The sequence below is a fragment of the Lactuca sativa genome, chromosome 5 (assembly GCF_002870075.4).
Source record: "Lactuca sativa cultivar Salinas chromosome 5, Lsat_Salinas_v11, whole genome shotgun sequence".
Taxonomy (NCBI): Eukaryota; Viridiplantae; Streptophyta; class Magnoliopsida; order Asterales; family Asteraceae; genus Lactuca; species Lactuca sativa.
Genome location: NC_056627.2, coordinates 264,271,439 through 264,285,344, shown reverse-complemented (window position 1 = coordinate 264,285,344; position 13,906 = coordinate 264,271,439). Strand labels below are relative to the sequence as shown.

General features: G+C 36.0%; 2 protein-coding genes across 3 annotated transcripts; one reads left to right on the top strand and one right to left on the bottom strand.

Annotated features, from left to right (window-relative positions):
* Window positions 1-4,088: 4,088 nt before the first annotated feature.
* LOC111877846 (polyadenylate-binding protein RBP47) lies at window positions 4,089-7,099 on the bottom strand. Of its 2 annotated transcripts, none has more exons than XM_023874352.3 (6): window positions 6,556-7,099; window positions 5,742-6,234; window positions 5,589-5,671; window positions 5,368-5,498; window positions 5,092-5,188; window positions 4,089-4,437 (listed from the first exon to the last, which is right to left on the bottom strand). In XM_023874352.3, the coding sequence occupies exons 1-6, from the start codon at window positions 6,913-6,915 to the stop codon at window positions 4,270-4,272; spliced, it is 1,332 nt and encodes a 443-aa protein (XP_023730120.1). In that variant the 5' UTR covers window positions 6,916-7,099; the 3' UTR covers window positions 4,089-4,269. The 2 variants fall into 2 exon arrangements, with proteins under 2 accessions (XP_023730120.1, XP_023730128.1); XM_023874360.3 differs by having other exon boundaries at window positions 5,589-5,659.
* A 2,715-nt stretch (window positions 7,100-9,814) lies between these two features.
* Window positions 9,815-11,683, top strand: LOC111878211 (elongation factor 1-delta 1). The gene is made up of 8 exons (XM_052763678.1): window positions 9,815-9,924; window positions 10,014-10,130; window positions 10,212-10,305; window positions 10,383-10,503; window positions 10,577-10,690; window positions 10,793-10,855; window positions 11,404-11,505; window positions 11,589-11,683. Coding segments are annotated over exons 1-8 (723 nt in total). The 3' UTR covers window positions 11,591-11,683.
* The last annotated feature ends 2,223 nt before the right edge of the window (window positions 11,684-13,906 follow it).

Here is a 13,906-nt window from a genome sequence, read left to right as displayed (position 1 = left end):
AGGCTCACAAGTCTGAGTTTCCGATCCACCCAGTGGCCACGAAGATGTATAGGAGTTTGAAGTTGAGTTATTGGTGGCCTTGTATGAAAAGGTAGATAACATGGTTTGTGAAGCGGTGCCTAACTTACTGGAAAGTCAAGGCCGAACATCAGAGACCCCAAGGTAAGATGCATCTGTTACCCTTTCCCATGTGGAAATTGGAAGAGATCACCATAGATTTTATCATAAAGTTTCCAAGGACGGTACATAGAGTTGATTCTATCTAGGTCATTGTTGATAGATTGATCAAGAGTGCTCACTTCATATCGATTGCCAAGAGTATATCTACTGAGAAGTTAGATGACATTTACATTTAGGGGGTGGTGGTTTGGCAAGGAGTGCCAGCTTCGGTGGTCTTGGACCTGGATGTTCGTTTCACCTCTAGGTTTTGGGGGAAGTTTCATGAGGAGTTGGGTACTCAGTTGCATTTCAATACAACATACAACCCCTACATCTATGGACAGATTGAGCAGACAATTTAGACGCTAGAAAATATGCTCCTGGCGTGCATGCTAGACTTTAGTGGGAGTTGGGATATTTACCTTCCACTAGCTGAGTTCTCCTACAACAGAAATTATCATGCCAGTATTGATCGACCACTTTTCGAGATGTTGTATGGAAGGAAGCGTAGGACCCCGGTTTGCTAGGGTGAGGTCGGGCATTAGTTCATGGGGAGTACTGAAGTGGTGCTCAAGATCACTGAGTTAATACAACAAGTGTGTGACAAGTTGCGAGTAGTGGAAAGCTGGCTGAAGATTTATGCAGAATGTCATTGTTCGGACCTCGAGTTTCAGGTGGGGGGGGGGGGGGGGACTTTGTGCTTCTGAAGGTGTCACCTTGTAAAGGTGTCATTCGGTTTCGGAAGCAGGGCAAGTTGGGGCCCGAGTTTATTGGTCCCTTCAGGGTTACCGATTGGATTTGCTTGATGAGCTCAGCCAGATCCACAACACTTTACATGTCTCCTAGTTGCGGAAAAGTTTAGTCGATGATTCTATAGTGATTCCTTTGGATGCCATTCAAATCGATGAGCATTTGAACTATGTGGAGAGACCGATTGCGATTCTTGATAGGAAGACCAAGACTATGTGCAACAAAGTGGTGAACCTGGTGAAGGTGCAATGGCAACACCAAAAAGGCTTTGAGTGGACGTAGGAGCCTGAGGATGAAATGAGGGAGCACTACCCAGAGTTGTTTGTAGCAGCGGACTTCGAGGATGAATTCTGAATTAAGTGGGGGAGATTTTTTACACCCACTTCCAAGTATTTTTCATTTTCAACCCAAAATTTATTTTCCATGCAAATCAGGTCAATACGTGGGGCGTACGTGGAGTGTACATCGGGTGTAAAGGCTTATAAGGGTCGCATGTTTTGTTGGGTATGTTGGGGTACACAGGGAGTACGTCGGGCATACTTGAGCTAGTCCCAAAACCCTTAAATCTGGGGTGTGACCCTTATTTAAGGTCATTAACTCTCCTTGGACCTCTTTATAACCAGCCTCCATCCCTTATATCGAAACCCTAATCCTTGAAGTGTGAGTTTGAAGCTTTTGAGTGATATTTTGGTGTTCTTGGTGGTGAAGGGAGATCATTGGAGAAGTGGTGGTGCACTCAAGCTCTTGGATCCAGAATCTACATATCATTGTGAATCTTCAGTAGGTATAAAGTTCAAATCTTGAGGCTTGTTTTGTTAGATCTTGTTAAGTTGGAAGTTAATGACCTTTTTGTTCCAAAAACCTTGGTCTAATGAGTATGGTCTACTCCAGCCCATTTGAGTTGTCCTTTTAGACATTTTTGGTTGTTTAGTGACATAACAATGCAAGCTTGGTCCTTTGTATTCTTACATACAAGAGTTATGGTATTTTAAAGGGTATTATAAGTTAGGGTTTTAGTTTTGAGCTCCCTTTTGCCATGCAAAGGCATATAGTTGGAGACTTTATGGTTTGGAGTGCCTTTTGAGATTAGATATGAGTTAAGATTGAAAGGTCTTAATGAGTTAGGACCTCAAAAGTGATTTTTGAGGGATTGTTGGTTATGTCGTGCGTAACTTAGGTTACACCCAACGTAACCTCTTCTGAGTTTGTCAATTGGAATGGTCAACTAAGGTTTGACTTTTAACTTTTTTGGGTTTTTAGTCAACTATGAGGGCTGGACTTAGGAAGGGCAAAATGGTCTTTTTCCTAATTGAGAATTAGACTGGTATTTGGACTAGTGGAGCTAGAGTATTTGCCTTATTTGTTAATTAGGGTTATGTGATGTGATTAATAGGAGTTTAGTATCGGCAGATCGGGAGTGGGATTTAGCATTCTTGTACGCTATGTAAGTCTTCCCACTATGCTTGTGGGTCAAAGGCACAAATGCCGACGCACTAAATTGTGTATGTAGGATGCTAACTTTATTTGTGACTTTTTCATGTTTGTATGATTTGGTTGAAAGATACCCTAGGGTTGGGCCCCAAGGCTAGGCCCAATATTGTATGAATTGGGTTGAAATAAACCCTAGGATTAGGCCCATAATGGTATATTGCATTGGATCATACCCCAGGGCTAGGCTCAGTTGTATGTTTGGTATGTGGTACTTTGGGAAACTCACTAAGTTGTGTGTTTACAATTTATGTTTATGGTTTCAGGTACTTCTGGTTCGAAAGGGAAGGACCCGACGTGATGACAGAACATCTATCTCATGATTTCGCACTTGTTTTCATATGTACTCTGATGTTTTGTTGACATTTTATTTTGTGGTTGACTTTGTGATACATCATGTGTGAATTTAATGGTTTTAAAAACGAAAAATTTTATTACTGTTTTTGGGCTGTTACACTTCTATCATGTTAAATTCTTGAATATGATAAATCAACATAGTTCAGGGGCTGAATTGTAAAATCTAGAAAGTGTAACCTTAAGCTATCCATACCGAACAACTTCATATTTATTATGTAAGAGGTAAATCAAATACTCAACGATGAAGCTAGATATAAAAGAATTGACCAAGTAGGAAGGAGCTCTCATGGAGGAGTGAAACTACAACTAAGCAACCACACACTATGATTGCCAAGGCTAGACTCAAACCTACATATTGCAACATGGTCGGGGTTATTGGGGATCTTAATACCCTTCCCATACTTATGAAGTCCGGGTTTGAAAACAATAATTATTACACTACCCCTCTTCTAATTATGGGATTCTTCATTCTCAAGAGGATTCCATGGTCAAATTGGTTTGGATACATGTTTTTTTAGCCCTATTTAAACCAGATCTTTTGTTTGTACTAAATCTCAAACATACCACCCCATAAACAATCGCGCCCTAGGAGCCAAATATAATTTCCTTTATGTACAACAACTTTACATTTAAATGGTGGCATTGGTGCAGATGCTCCAACCGGTCTCAGAGCCCTATAAATTTTGTCATGAATTCTCTCTTGGTTGTATTACTTTTTTTTCCTACACTCTAGCTTATCGTTTTAAATTATTTGGTGTTTTGCATTTTGTTTATTCATCTTATCATTTTATTCAAATTTAAAAACAAATCTTCCAATCTTTAGGCCTACTTTTTTAAACATTTTTTATTTCTATTTTACAATCACAACTTCAACCAATCTAAATGATGTGACCCGATGGTCCTAATGATCTAGAAGACTAGAACTATTTGGTTTGGACTCTAAGCTACTAATCCAGCATATAGTAGAAATTATATGTAACACAACCCACTCAAATTCATCCACATCGCACAAAAGAAGAAAAGAAAAGCTGTTACTCTCTGCAACTTTAAAGCATATGGAAGCACTAGTAAACTCCAAAAACTAACTTATAAAGTATCTAGCTCAAATTAAAGTAAAAGTCCGACTTCAATAGATAAAGCATACTGTAGACCAAAAAAAAAGTTCTGAAACATATATCTATCAACAAAAGCTACAAATCTTTAAAGGGTAATGCCCAGAAGGCCCAAAGGACTGGAGGAATCACTTTTATATATACGACTAAAGAAACAAAATCCGGGGCACCTCAAAACAAAAACTTGCAACACCAAAACCCTTATCAACACAAAAAAGTAAGTAGAATCAAAAGCTCAAATGTCCTAATTAATTAACTGTCTTTAAGCAGTAATATAGAAAAAGAATGGCTCACAAAATTCCAGTTACATTCATAGAGAAATATATATCCCACAAAAGGAACATTAATAGGTTTTTAAAATCTTATCATATGGTGTTCAGACTTTGAATAAAATCGAGGAAGATCAGCTCACAGGCTGCTGATGGTGGTTGTACCCGTTTGATTCATAAGTGGAAGCATCTGCACCTCCATACATACCGGAATCTTGAGTCTGTTGTCCACCATATCCATAACCACCACCACCATAACCACCTTGCTTCTGGTAGTAGTTTCCATTGGAACCACCCATCCTCTGTCATTTCAAATACACAAAGTTAAAATAAAATATATCAGAAAATATCATTCTGGGTCCCCATTTATTCCACATTAAAGTGGATATATAATCATAACCTAAATAAATCAGAAAATCATTACAACAAAGAAATACGCAAGAAAGGTCATACGTTATAATAAATGTTTCAAGTTATTTTAGAAAATAAAATCGCATGACATAAATATTTTATAGTTTTTAATTCTACTGTATATACTGTTTAACAATAACTAATAAATCTTTGTTGGAGTACTTGACTTTTAGATGTAGACAGTTATTCTTTTTTTTTTTTTTTTTTTGGAAATGACCACCAACCTACTACAACATTTTAAGCATCTTTTTTAACCTTAAATGGATTATCAACAATTAATGCTCTTACATTTATTAGTTTCTAGTAAACTTGAGATTTGACTCAGCATCTTTTCTATTTCAATAACTCTAGAAATTAAACTATACTATTAGGCAATCATAATCAAAATAAATTATTTCTTTATAACTGACTTCAAATTAATTATCACAATATCAAAAATACACTTTATCAAAAAAGTATTGAATTTTTAAATAAGTTACCAATCTATATTATATATCAATATCAATCTAACTTTTAATTCCATTAGCCAAAACAAATATATATACCTGTCTGTTAGCAGGAGTTTTACCCCACGATATACGAACAGTCTGCTTCCCTATCACTGTCCCATGCATGTTCTGAATTGCATCCTCGGCACTGCTTCTATATAACACAAATCCAAAATAAATAAATAAATAATTAACAAAATCAACACTCCCAAATCTTCTATTAATTTTACTGTTCGGAATCTTTAATGTTTACTACTTCCTATTTAATACTATTTCTTTTAATAATAATATATATATATATATATAAGTCTAAAAAGCTAAATAAAGAATTACCTGCTTGCAAATTGCACAAAACCACATCCTTTTCCTAGAGGTATTTTAATAGATAAAATCTCTCCACATTGAGAAAATGTTTGCCTCAAGTCTTCATCAGTAACCTCAGAGTCAAGTCCCCCTACAAATATCTATTAAAAAAAAAAAAAAAGGTTAAACATTTCAGTAAACTAAAACAAATTAAGAAGTGCTGGTTGATAGTTAATTCCGATCAAACTCACTGTTGTGTTTGAAGAATCTCCATCAGACTGAGAGTTTTGAGGAATAGCACCAAATCCACCATTTCCACCAGCTAATAAAACAGCTAAAAGTACAAAACAATTACATATGCAGTTTTTTTTAAATCAGTTTGGGAATGCTAAATATGGATTTACCTTGAGATGAGTATTGTTGTTGTCCATATTGTTGTTGAATAGGTGCCTTTTTAGGGGTTGCAACACCAATGCGCATAGGCCTACTTGAACAATACTGACCATTCATTTCATTCATAGCCCTTGTTTTTTCATTTTCATCACTAAACCTAACAAATCCATACCCTTTTGAACACCCGGTGTTTGTATCAACAACAACTTTGGCACCTTTCACAGAAGGATATCTACCAGCAAATGTTTCATAAAGAATTGTATCAGTAACATCTGGAGCTAAATCTCCTATGAATATAGAAAGATCTGAGCCTATTTCTGCGCGTTTTTCTCCAGTACTGAAGCTAGCCCAGTTCAATCGGAAAGCTTGATCTGTAGTTGGCATCATTGTTCCATTGTAGCTTTGAAGGACTTTGTCTGCAGCTTCATGAGACAAGAACTCGATGAATCCATAACGCTCTGATTGACCAGTCTGCTTGTTGCGAATCAGCTTAATGGATGATACCTGCAAATTTCAATTAGGGCATTAAACACAGAAATCCAATTTCGAGAGACCTTCAAGGATCTTAATTTCTTTGGGATTTATATGCAACGAAATCTATAAAATGTTTGCATATGAAGACTACTAGTTTTGGCATGGTGAGAAAGGCTTTTTTTGGAATGAGAAGAATAAATCTAAATCCCTTCCTGCTACCGAATTGTACTCTTGGCTTTTCAATTCACACAAAATACATTCCACAAACGACAAAAGTACATATTCACTGAATAAAGAATCAACGTTACACAATAATGGAAAGAACGCGGAATAAAAAGTCAAAACCCTAACCTCGCCGGTCTGTGCGAAGCACGACTGAAGGTAAGCTTCGTCCATCCAGTGTTGTAGATCGCCAACCCAGATCGTCTTATTATCTTCGCTCGAAGTCTGAATCTGATTGCCTTTTTGCGATTGTTGCGACTGTTGTTGCTGATACTGCTGCTGCTGATAATGATAAGGCATGTAGTGTGGCGGTGGTTGTTGGTACATCATCGCCGGATGATGCATCCCCATTGACGCAGCCGCCGCCGGGTACTGCTGCATCGCTAACCATTGTTGTTGCTGGAACTGCTGCATCGCCAACCACTGTTGCTGTTGCTGCTGTTGTTGCTGAGTCAAATCACCGCCGCCGCTGCCGTTGGTTGGCTGCATCTTGAAATCCTTTTCTGTGTTAACTCCTCTCCTCTCCTCCGTTATCTTCTCTTCTCTCGTACCTAAAACTCTGCGACGGTATATTAAGGTGTAGAGAGAGGAAGACGACGACGGAGGGCTGGCCGGAGAGACGAACCAGAGTTCCTTGTTTGTGAGAGGGAAGGATGAAGGGAAAGAGATGTGAAAGACGGCTTACGAAGATTAAGAAGAATATCTAAATCTTACACTCAACCTCCTCCATCTTTTTTCGTTAGTAGATTTGAAGTCCCTTTTGATTCTATAAATCCAATTGCAACCCAAAACCATCAAATCTCTTGAATGAACATAAAAGGTTCCATTACTCATTTTATAATGTCATATTCATTTTATTCTTATATCAAGTGAATATAAGTTGTTGGTTATAATCACATATCCATTTGATGTTGCAACGTAGCCAACAAAATAGACTTTTCCTTTAAACAAAACATTAAGATATCTGGTATGTATGCTTGTATGCATCCGAAAGATTAACATGACATGATACATGTAAATATCGTTCTAAATAGGAATAGGTGTGATGTGATATTATATATATATATATATATATATATATATATGGGGAATTTTTCTTGATTTGTAATGTGGTAATGAAGCTGTATTTTTAGAGTAAATACTTTGTAGATAATACATATATTTATCATAATCTAACTTTTTTTGCTTTAAAATTTTAGACATTTTGTCACATACATAAGTAATCATAAAAAATATATAATAAATAAAAAATAAAAAACATAAAAAAGTGGTTACTTGTTTTGACATTTTGGTCTATTGAAAGAAGCTTAGGGTAAGCATAAAAATTCATGAAATACAAGATTAAATCCATAAAATAAAAGGGGTGTAAGTGTAAATAAGATGTGAAAAAAGGGGTTGTTGGATCTGGGAAATTGCCCTATGGTATTTGCTGCTGCATTGTTTTTCACGAGGATTATTTAGGGCCGTTGGATTGGAGGATTTGTGATTTTCGGCAATCAACCGTACCTATTGAAGGGACTTATGTCTGATTAGCCAACAGCTACTTGATGTGGGGCCCACTATCATAGATCTTGATCCCAAATATAAATATAAATTACACTTTTAGTAAATCTGAGAAAGAATCTTGACTGTTGATTGATAGATCGACGGTGAGGAGAGAGATCAAGTGGGAAGAAGGAGTATTAATAAATAAGGTCAAAATTAGGGCTGTCCAGCACCATGTCGCACGTGATACAAATTATCCGCCGTTAACGCGGTAACTCGTTTTAAATTCGTATGCAATTTAAAATAGTTACTTTCAAATCTTTGAGATATTGCAAAATGTTTATGTCCGTCATAAAATAAAAGTTTAGTGAAAACGTTATTTAAAAAAAATTCCCTCTTTATTATTGGACAAATAACTGATATTTTGATGACATGTACGTTGGTATGACCCTTTATTGTTGACATTTGTTATTATGGACCCTCCCCATCCACCCTTGCATAACGTTTGGCGGTATGCCTTCTGTGACGAACCCTCCAAATGGTCGTGCTAGTAAGGGACGTTTTGAGTTGCTCTTATATTTTTCTTAAGGTATTAGGGGATGTCAAAAATCGGGAAAGTTTTCAAACCGTTTAAAAAACTCAATTATATTTTGTTTGTTCAAGAAAACCCAACGAACTTAACATTTTGTCTAAAAATACCCAACTAACTTACACTTTCGTTCACTTCTCGTTTAGGGTCAACCGGCTAATGAAAGTCAACGAATGACATAGCTTATGACGTGTAATTAAATATCGGAAAAATGATTTTTAAGAACAACGAAGTTTCAAAACCGTTCAAAAAACCACAATCATGTTTTGTTTGTTGAAAAAAACCCAACAAACTTACGCTTTTGTTTAATTCTCATTAGAGGCAACCATATTCATTACGTATACAACTAATTGGAAAATGACATGGCATTATATTTAATGACATGGAATAAACATGTTAGAATTCACTACAAGAAAACAGCCCTTTAATGACGCGCAAACAATGACACACGCTGATAGAGGACACGCATTTGTGTGTGGTAAAAAATAATGTCAGTTTTCTAAAATTTGAAGGATAGAGGGCACGCATTTTTTGCGCGCCCTAAAATTAGTGTCCAAAAAGAAAAACACGGAGGGCACCAATAATAAAGAGAGTGTCGTCTAACTGTGTCGTTTTATATTTGTTTAGAAGGCGCGTTCTCTGCCTGCGATTGGGGGGGGGGGGGGGGGAGGGGGAAATGAAATCCCAAAAAATTAAACACCCCGCCTGATCATCTCCTTCTTCTCCTTCTAAAATCCTCTCCCAAAAAACCCTAATAATCCTTTAAGCAGTTCGTCTCTCTCTCTCTCTCTCTCTCTCTCTCTCTCTCGCTCGCTCTCTCTCTCTCTCTCTCTCTCTCTCTCCTTTGGAATCAGATTCTTGAAAGATCGAAACCATAATCGTAGCCCTAACTACGACATGTCTTACCCACCGAGATCTTCAAATCAAAATGAAAGCGACGACCAACACGAAAAACGTTGGCTATATGAAACTCTGTTCCATGGTTTGACTTAATGAAACTCTGTGAATTCCATGAGTTATCACAATGAAGTATGGAATGCAAAGATTGATTCTCCTTCTTAGTGGGTAGCGGGAGGTCTTTTATTTTCTTCTAAAATCCCGATTCTCTCATTTTTCTATCGACTTAGTACGTGCTAGGGTTTTTGGTGGTGATGGCTCAAGTGTTCTTCACACTCCAAATCGAAAAAAACCCTAAATATGGTTTTACCCTTATCTTTTCTTCTCTTCCAGTTTTCTGATGTCTAACAACCCTTTACCCAAAACACACCGCATCAATTTCCCAATTGTCTTCCTTCTGTCATACTCCTCTTACAAATGGAAACTGATTCCAAAAGCGATTCATATCTCTTGCGGGTTTATGTTGGTTCGGAGGCTGGGCTCAAGAACCTTGATGAATACCTATTGTCTCGTAGTTACATCACATGGTAAGTTTCTTAACACTTTTTCTTTCAAATGGATTGATTCAATCCTTCTTTACGTCATGCAGATTTAAAATAATGTTAATTTTCCTCAGGTATCAAGCTTCAAAGGATGATCTCACTGTCCATACAGCTTTCACAAAACCCCCATCACCACAGTATGTGAATGTATCTCGTTGGTTCACTCATATCGATGCCCTTTTGAGGATTTCGTATGTTCTTAAAACCTTTATCTTTTTATTACCATTATTCCTTATCAACTACTTGTATTTGATGATTAATTTCCTTTTCAGTGGTGTGTCTGCTAAAGGCAGTGGTGTTGTTGTTGAGGGCTCCGCTTCTTTCCCAGAAGAAGCCATTGCAACTCCTCCTGTTGCTGATACAAAGGCATGTTTATCAACTTGTTTATATAAAATTTCAATTCTTTTATGCAAAATATGTGACACGAAATATATAAATTTCAGGCTGCAGCTGATGAAGATGAGGATAGTGACGTGGATCTTTTTGGTGAGGAGACTGAGGAGGAAAAGAAGGGTGCTGAAGAACGTGCAGCTGCAGTGAAAGCATCTGGGAAAAAGAAAGAATGTAAGGCTAAATTTGTCTTTTCAATATTATGTTTCAAATGCAAAATTGACAGTGTTCTCGATTGCGTAATCAGTTGGGAAGTCTTCGGTGTTGTTGGATGTGAAGCCTTGGGATGATGAAACTGACATGCAAAAGCTTGAGGAAGCTGTTAGAAGTGTTCAAATGGAGGGCTTGCTATGGGGTGCATGTATGTTGAATATTTTTCTTTTCTCTTAAAATCAACTTATGCCATGTTTAATTTTTGTAATTGGATAAATGATAAATTTAAAAAATATGTGAGAAAATGCAGCAAAGTTAGTGCCAGTTGGATATGGTATTAAGAAGCTCCAGCATTGCTATCGCAGCTTCTCTGAGCACCACCTCTCCACCTCTCCCCTGTTTGCTTTGTTTGCTTTCATCGATAAAGAACTCCAAAAGCAAAAAAATCTTCAAATATATATATTAATGATGTTTCTGCAGGAAGGTAACTTCAAATATATATATATATATATATATATATATATATATATATATATATATATATATGTATTGTACGATGGAGAGACTTGCACTAATAAACAAAAGCATGATGGACAGATGCATGGGAACTAACAAACAAAAGCATGCAGGTACTTTTCTGCAGGAACCTTCATTTTCTGTTTGCTCTGCTGTCAAACTTCTATTTCCATTTTATTTAAATCACCAAAACAAGAAAGAAACAAAAGAGTTTAATGAACCGGTTTCCTTCTGAACCGGTTTCCAAGGATCCGAACCGGTTTACAAAGTTCATGTATTTTTATTGAAGAACCAGTTTGAAACCGAACCGGTTTAGCCTTGAACTGGTGTTGACCATTTTGACTTGAACCAAACCAGTTCTAGGAACCGAACCGGTTTTGAAAAAAAAACGGTTTGTACACCCCTATGATCTGGTGTCTGTTGATACAATCATTGAAGAAAGGCTTACTACAGAGCCAATTAATGAATATGTTCAGAGCTGTGATATTGTGGCCTTCAATAAGATCTGTAAGTTCATTCATGCTAAAAAAAATTACTGTTATTATTTTTTTTGGTTATTGATGATGGAATTGGATGTGTTGTAATTGCAGAATTCCTGCTTGATTTGGTGGGACAGAAGAAAGATGCGGGAGGATGGTTTTGTGGAGTTGTTATTTATGTAGTTTGCAGTTGTGTTGATCATGAGGGATCCCTATTGTTAGTGGTTCTATCAGTGTGTTGACCTTTTGCTATATATATGGTTATGTTTGTGTTGATCTTTGATTGTCTCCTAACATCATTTGCAAATCCAAAACCAAAATCATGGACCAGGTAATATATTTCTCATTTCTATTTATTACCACATTTTAATTATTTCCATTTTTACCCTTGTTTAACCTTCTTCTATAAACCAGGTTCCAGCTGATGGGGTTTTGATTTCTGGTCACTCACTTTCAATTGATGAATCAAGTATGACTGGCGAGAGTAAAATTGTAAGTTTTTATAAAATTTTGTTACCTTGTGTTTTTTCTGAAATCTTTTTTAGGGTATATAAAGCAACTTTTTATTTTTATAAATGTAACAGGCTCATAAAGATCATAAATCACCATTTTTAATGTCGGGGTGTAAGGAGGCATATGGAGCAATCAAAATTTTCACTGTTGCTGTATTTATTTAGCAATTAGTATTTACTTCATGTATTTTTATTAAGTTTCCTTTTTTACCCTTCTTCTAATTTGATGAATCTTTAGGTCACGATTGTTGTTGTTGCGGTTCCACAAGGACTTCCATTAGTTGTCACATTAACGTAAGTTGAACCTTTGCTTATAATTATTAATCCTTTTCTTTTAAATTAGTTTTTGATTAATAAAATATAAATCATGTTGCTCATAATTATAGGCTGGCACACTCGATGGGATAAATGATGTCGGATAAAGCGTTGGTAAGTTTTATAATTTTGTTTACAATAAATCTCTTGGGGGCATTTTCGTAATTTTGGTAAGTTTTATAATTTTGTTGCGACTATTTAGTCCACATAAAACAACTTTGATGTTCGTTATTCGTGATAAAACAAGGGTAAGTTATGTTGTGCAACATGTGTTTTTAAAGAATGAAGAAGTTGGATACCATTTGATGTAATTATCCTTTTGTTTCTGTATAGACCCCCCTTGAAAACTTAGAACCTGTTTTGAGGGAAGATATCCAGAAGGTAATTATAGTTAATAGTTATTAATTACTTATTGTAAATATGTAATATGTAATATTACATCATCTTTTGTTTCTGATGGTAAGCTGTGTAACCACATCATCTTTTCTTTACACTTTTAACATGTAAATATGTAATATTTTAACCTTTGATTACCTTTCTTGTGTTCATGTTATCTTACAATGCAGTTGATTATGAAAATTTGAAACCACCTGTTATGGATAGTCTGGATGTCTTACTAGCTGTATGTATACCTTTCTCTCACCTCAGCTATATGCATGCCACTATGAGCCTAAAAACTAAATATATTTCTTGAAAGTTAACATGTTTGTTAATGTATGCAGAAGAAAAAGCGTCCAAAAAGTGATCCTTAAACTAACGGTAGTCCTGCAGTTGAAATAGAAAACTCAGATCCTGATGTTATGGGGCCTCAAAAGGTTTATAACATTTATTGTGTTCATTATTTAAAGACATCATTTAAGCTTCATTTATATAAAGAATTAAAGATACATTTGATTATAATCAAGATTAAGGGAGACTTGTAATCATGTTTGGCATTCCTTTCCAGTAAGAAACAGAGTTGTATGATTATTTGTTAGTTTTATAGGAATGTATAACACATGTTAGCAATGTATTATTTTTGTTTAACATTTGAATGATTCTTTGTATGACATTATAATTTGTGTAATTTATTTTATATTATGCAATTGATTGTATTTTTTGTATATGGTATTTTATTTCTATTATAAGAAATTAAATGAAAATTTAATTTAAAAAATAATAAATATATAAATTTATTTTTTTTTAAACATTTAAATTTACGATACGCAAAAATGTATGTCATCTTCATTTATGACATGGCCTTTCTTGACAGGGGCTTTCTTGATACGCATTGCGTGTCATTAACACGCGCGTCGTAAGGTTACGACACGCGAATGCGTGTCGTCTTCCTTTATGACAGGGCCTTCCTTGATACGCATTGCGTGTCGTAACCGCGCGTCGTAAATGCGCGTCGTAAATGCGCGTCGTCTCTCTTTATGACAGGGCATTCCTTGACACGCATTTGCGCGTCGTCTGAGCGTTTTACGACGCACAATGAGCGTCGTAAAAGGCCTTTTTTCTAGTAGTGATTGCCCTTTATATATCGATTTAGGGCTTGAAAAAGAGAAAAACGAACGGTGTCTGTGTACGATCTCTTGTAATAGCTACTTCTTATTCTTCCTC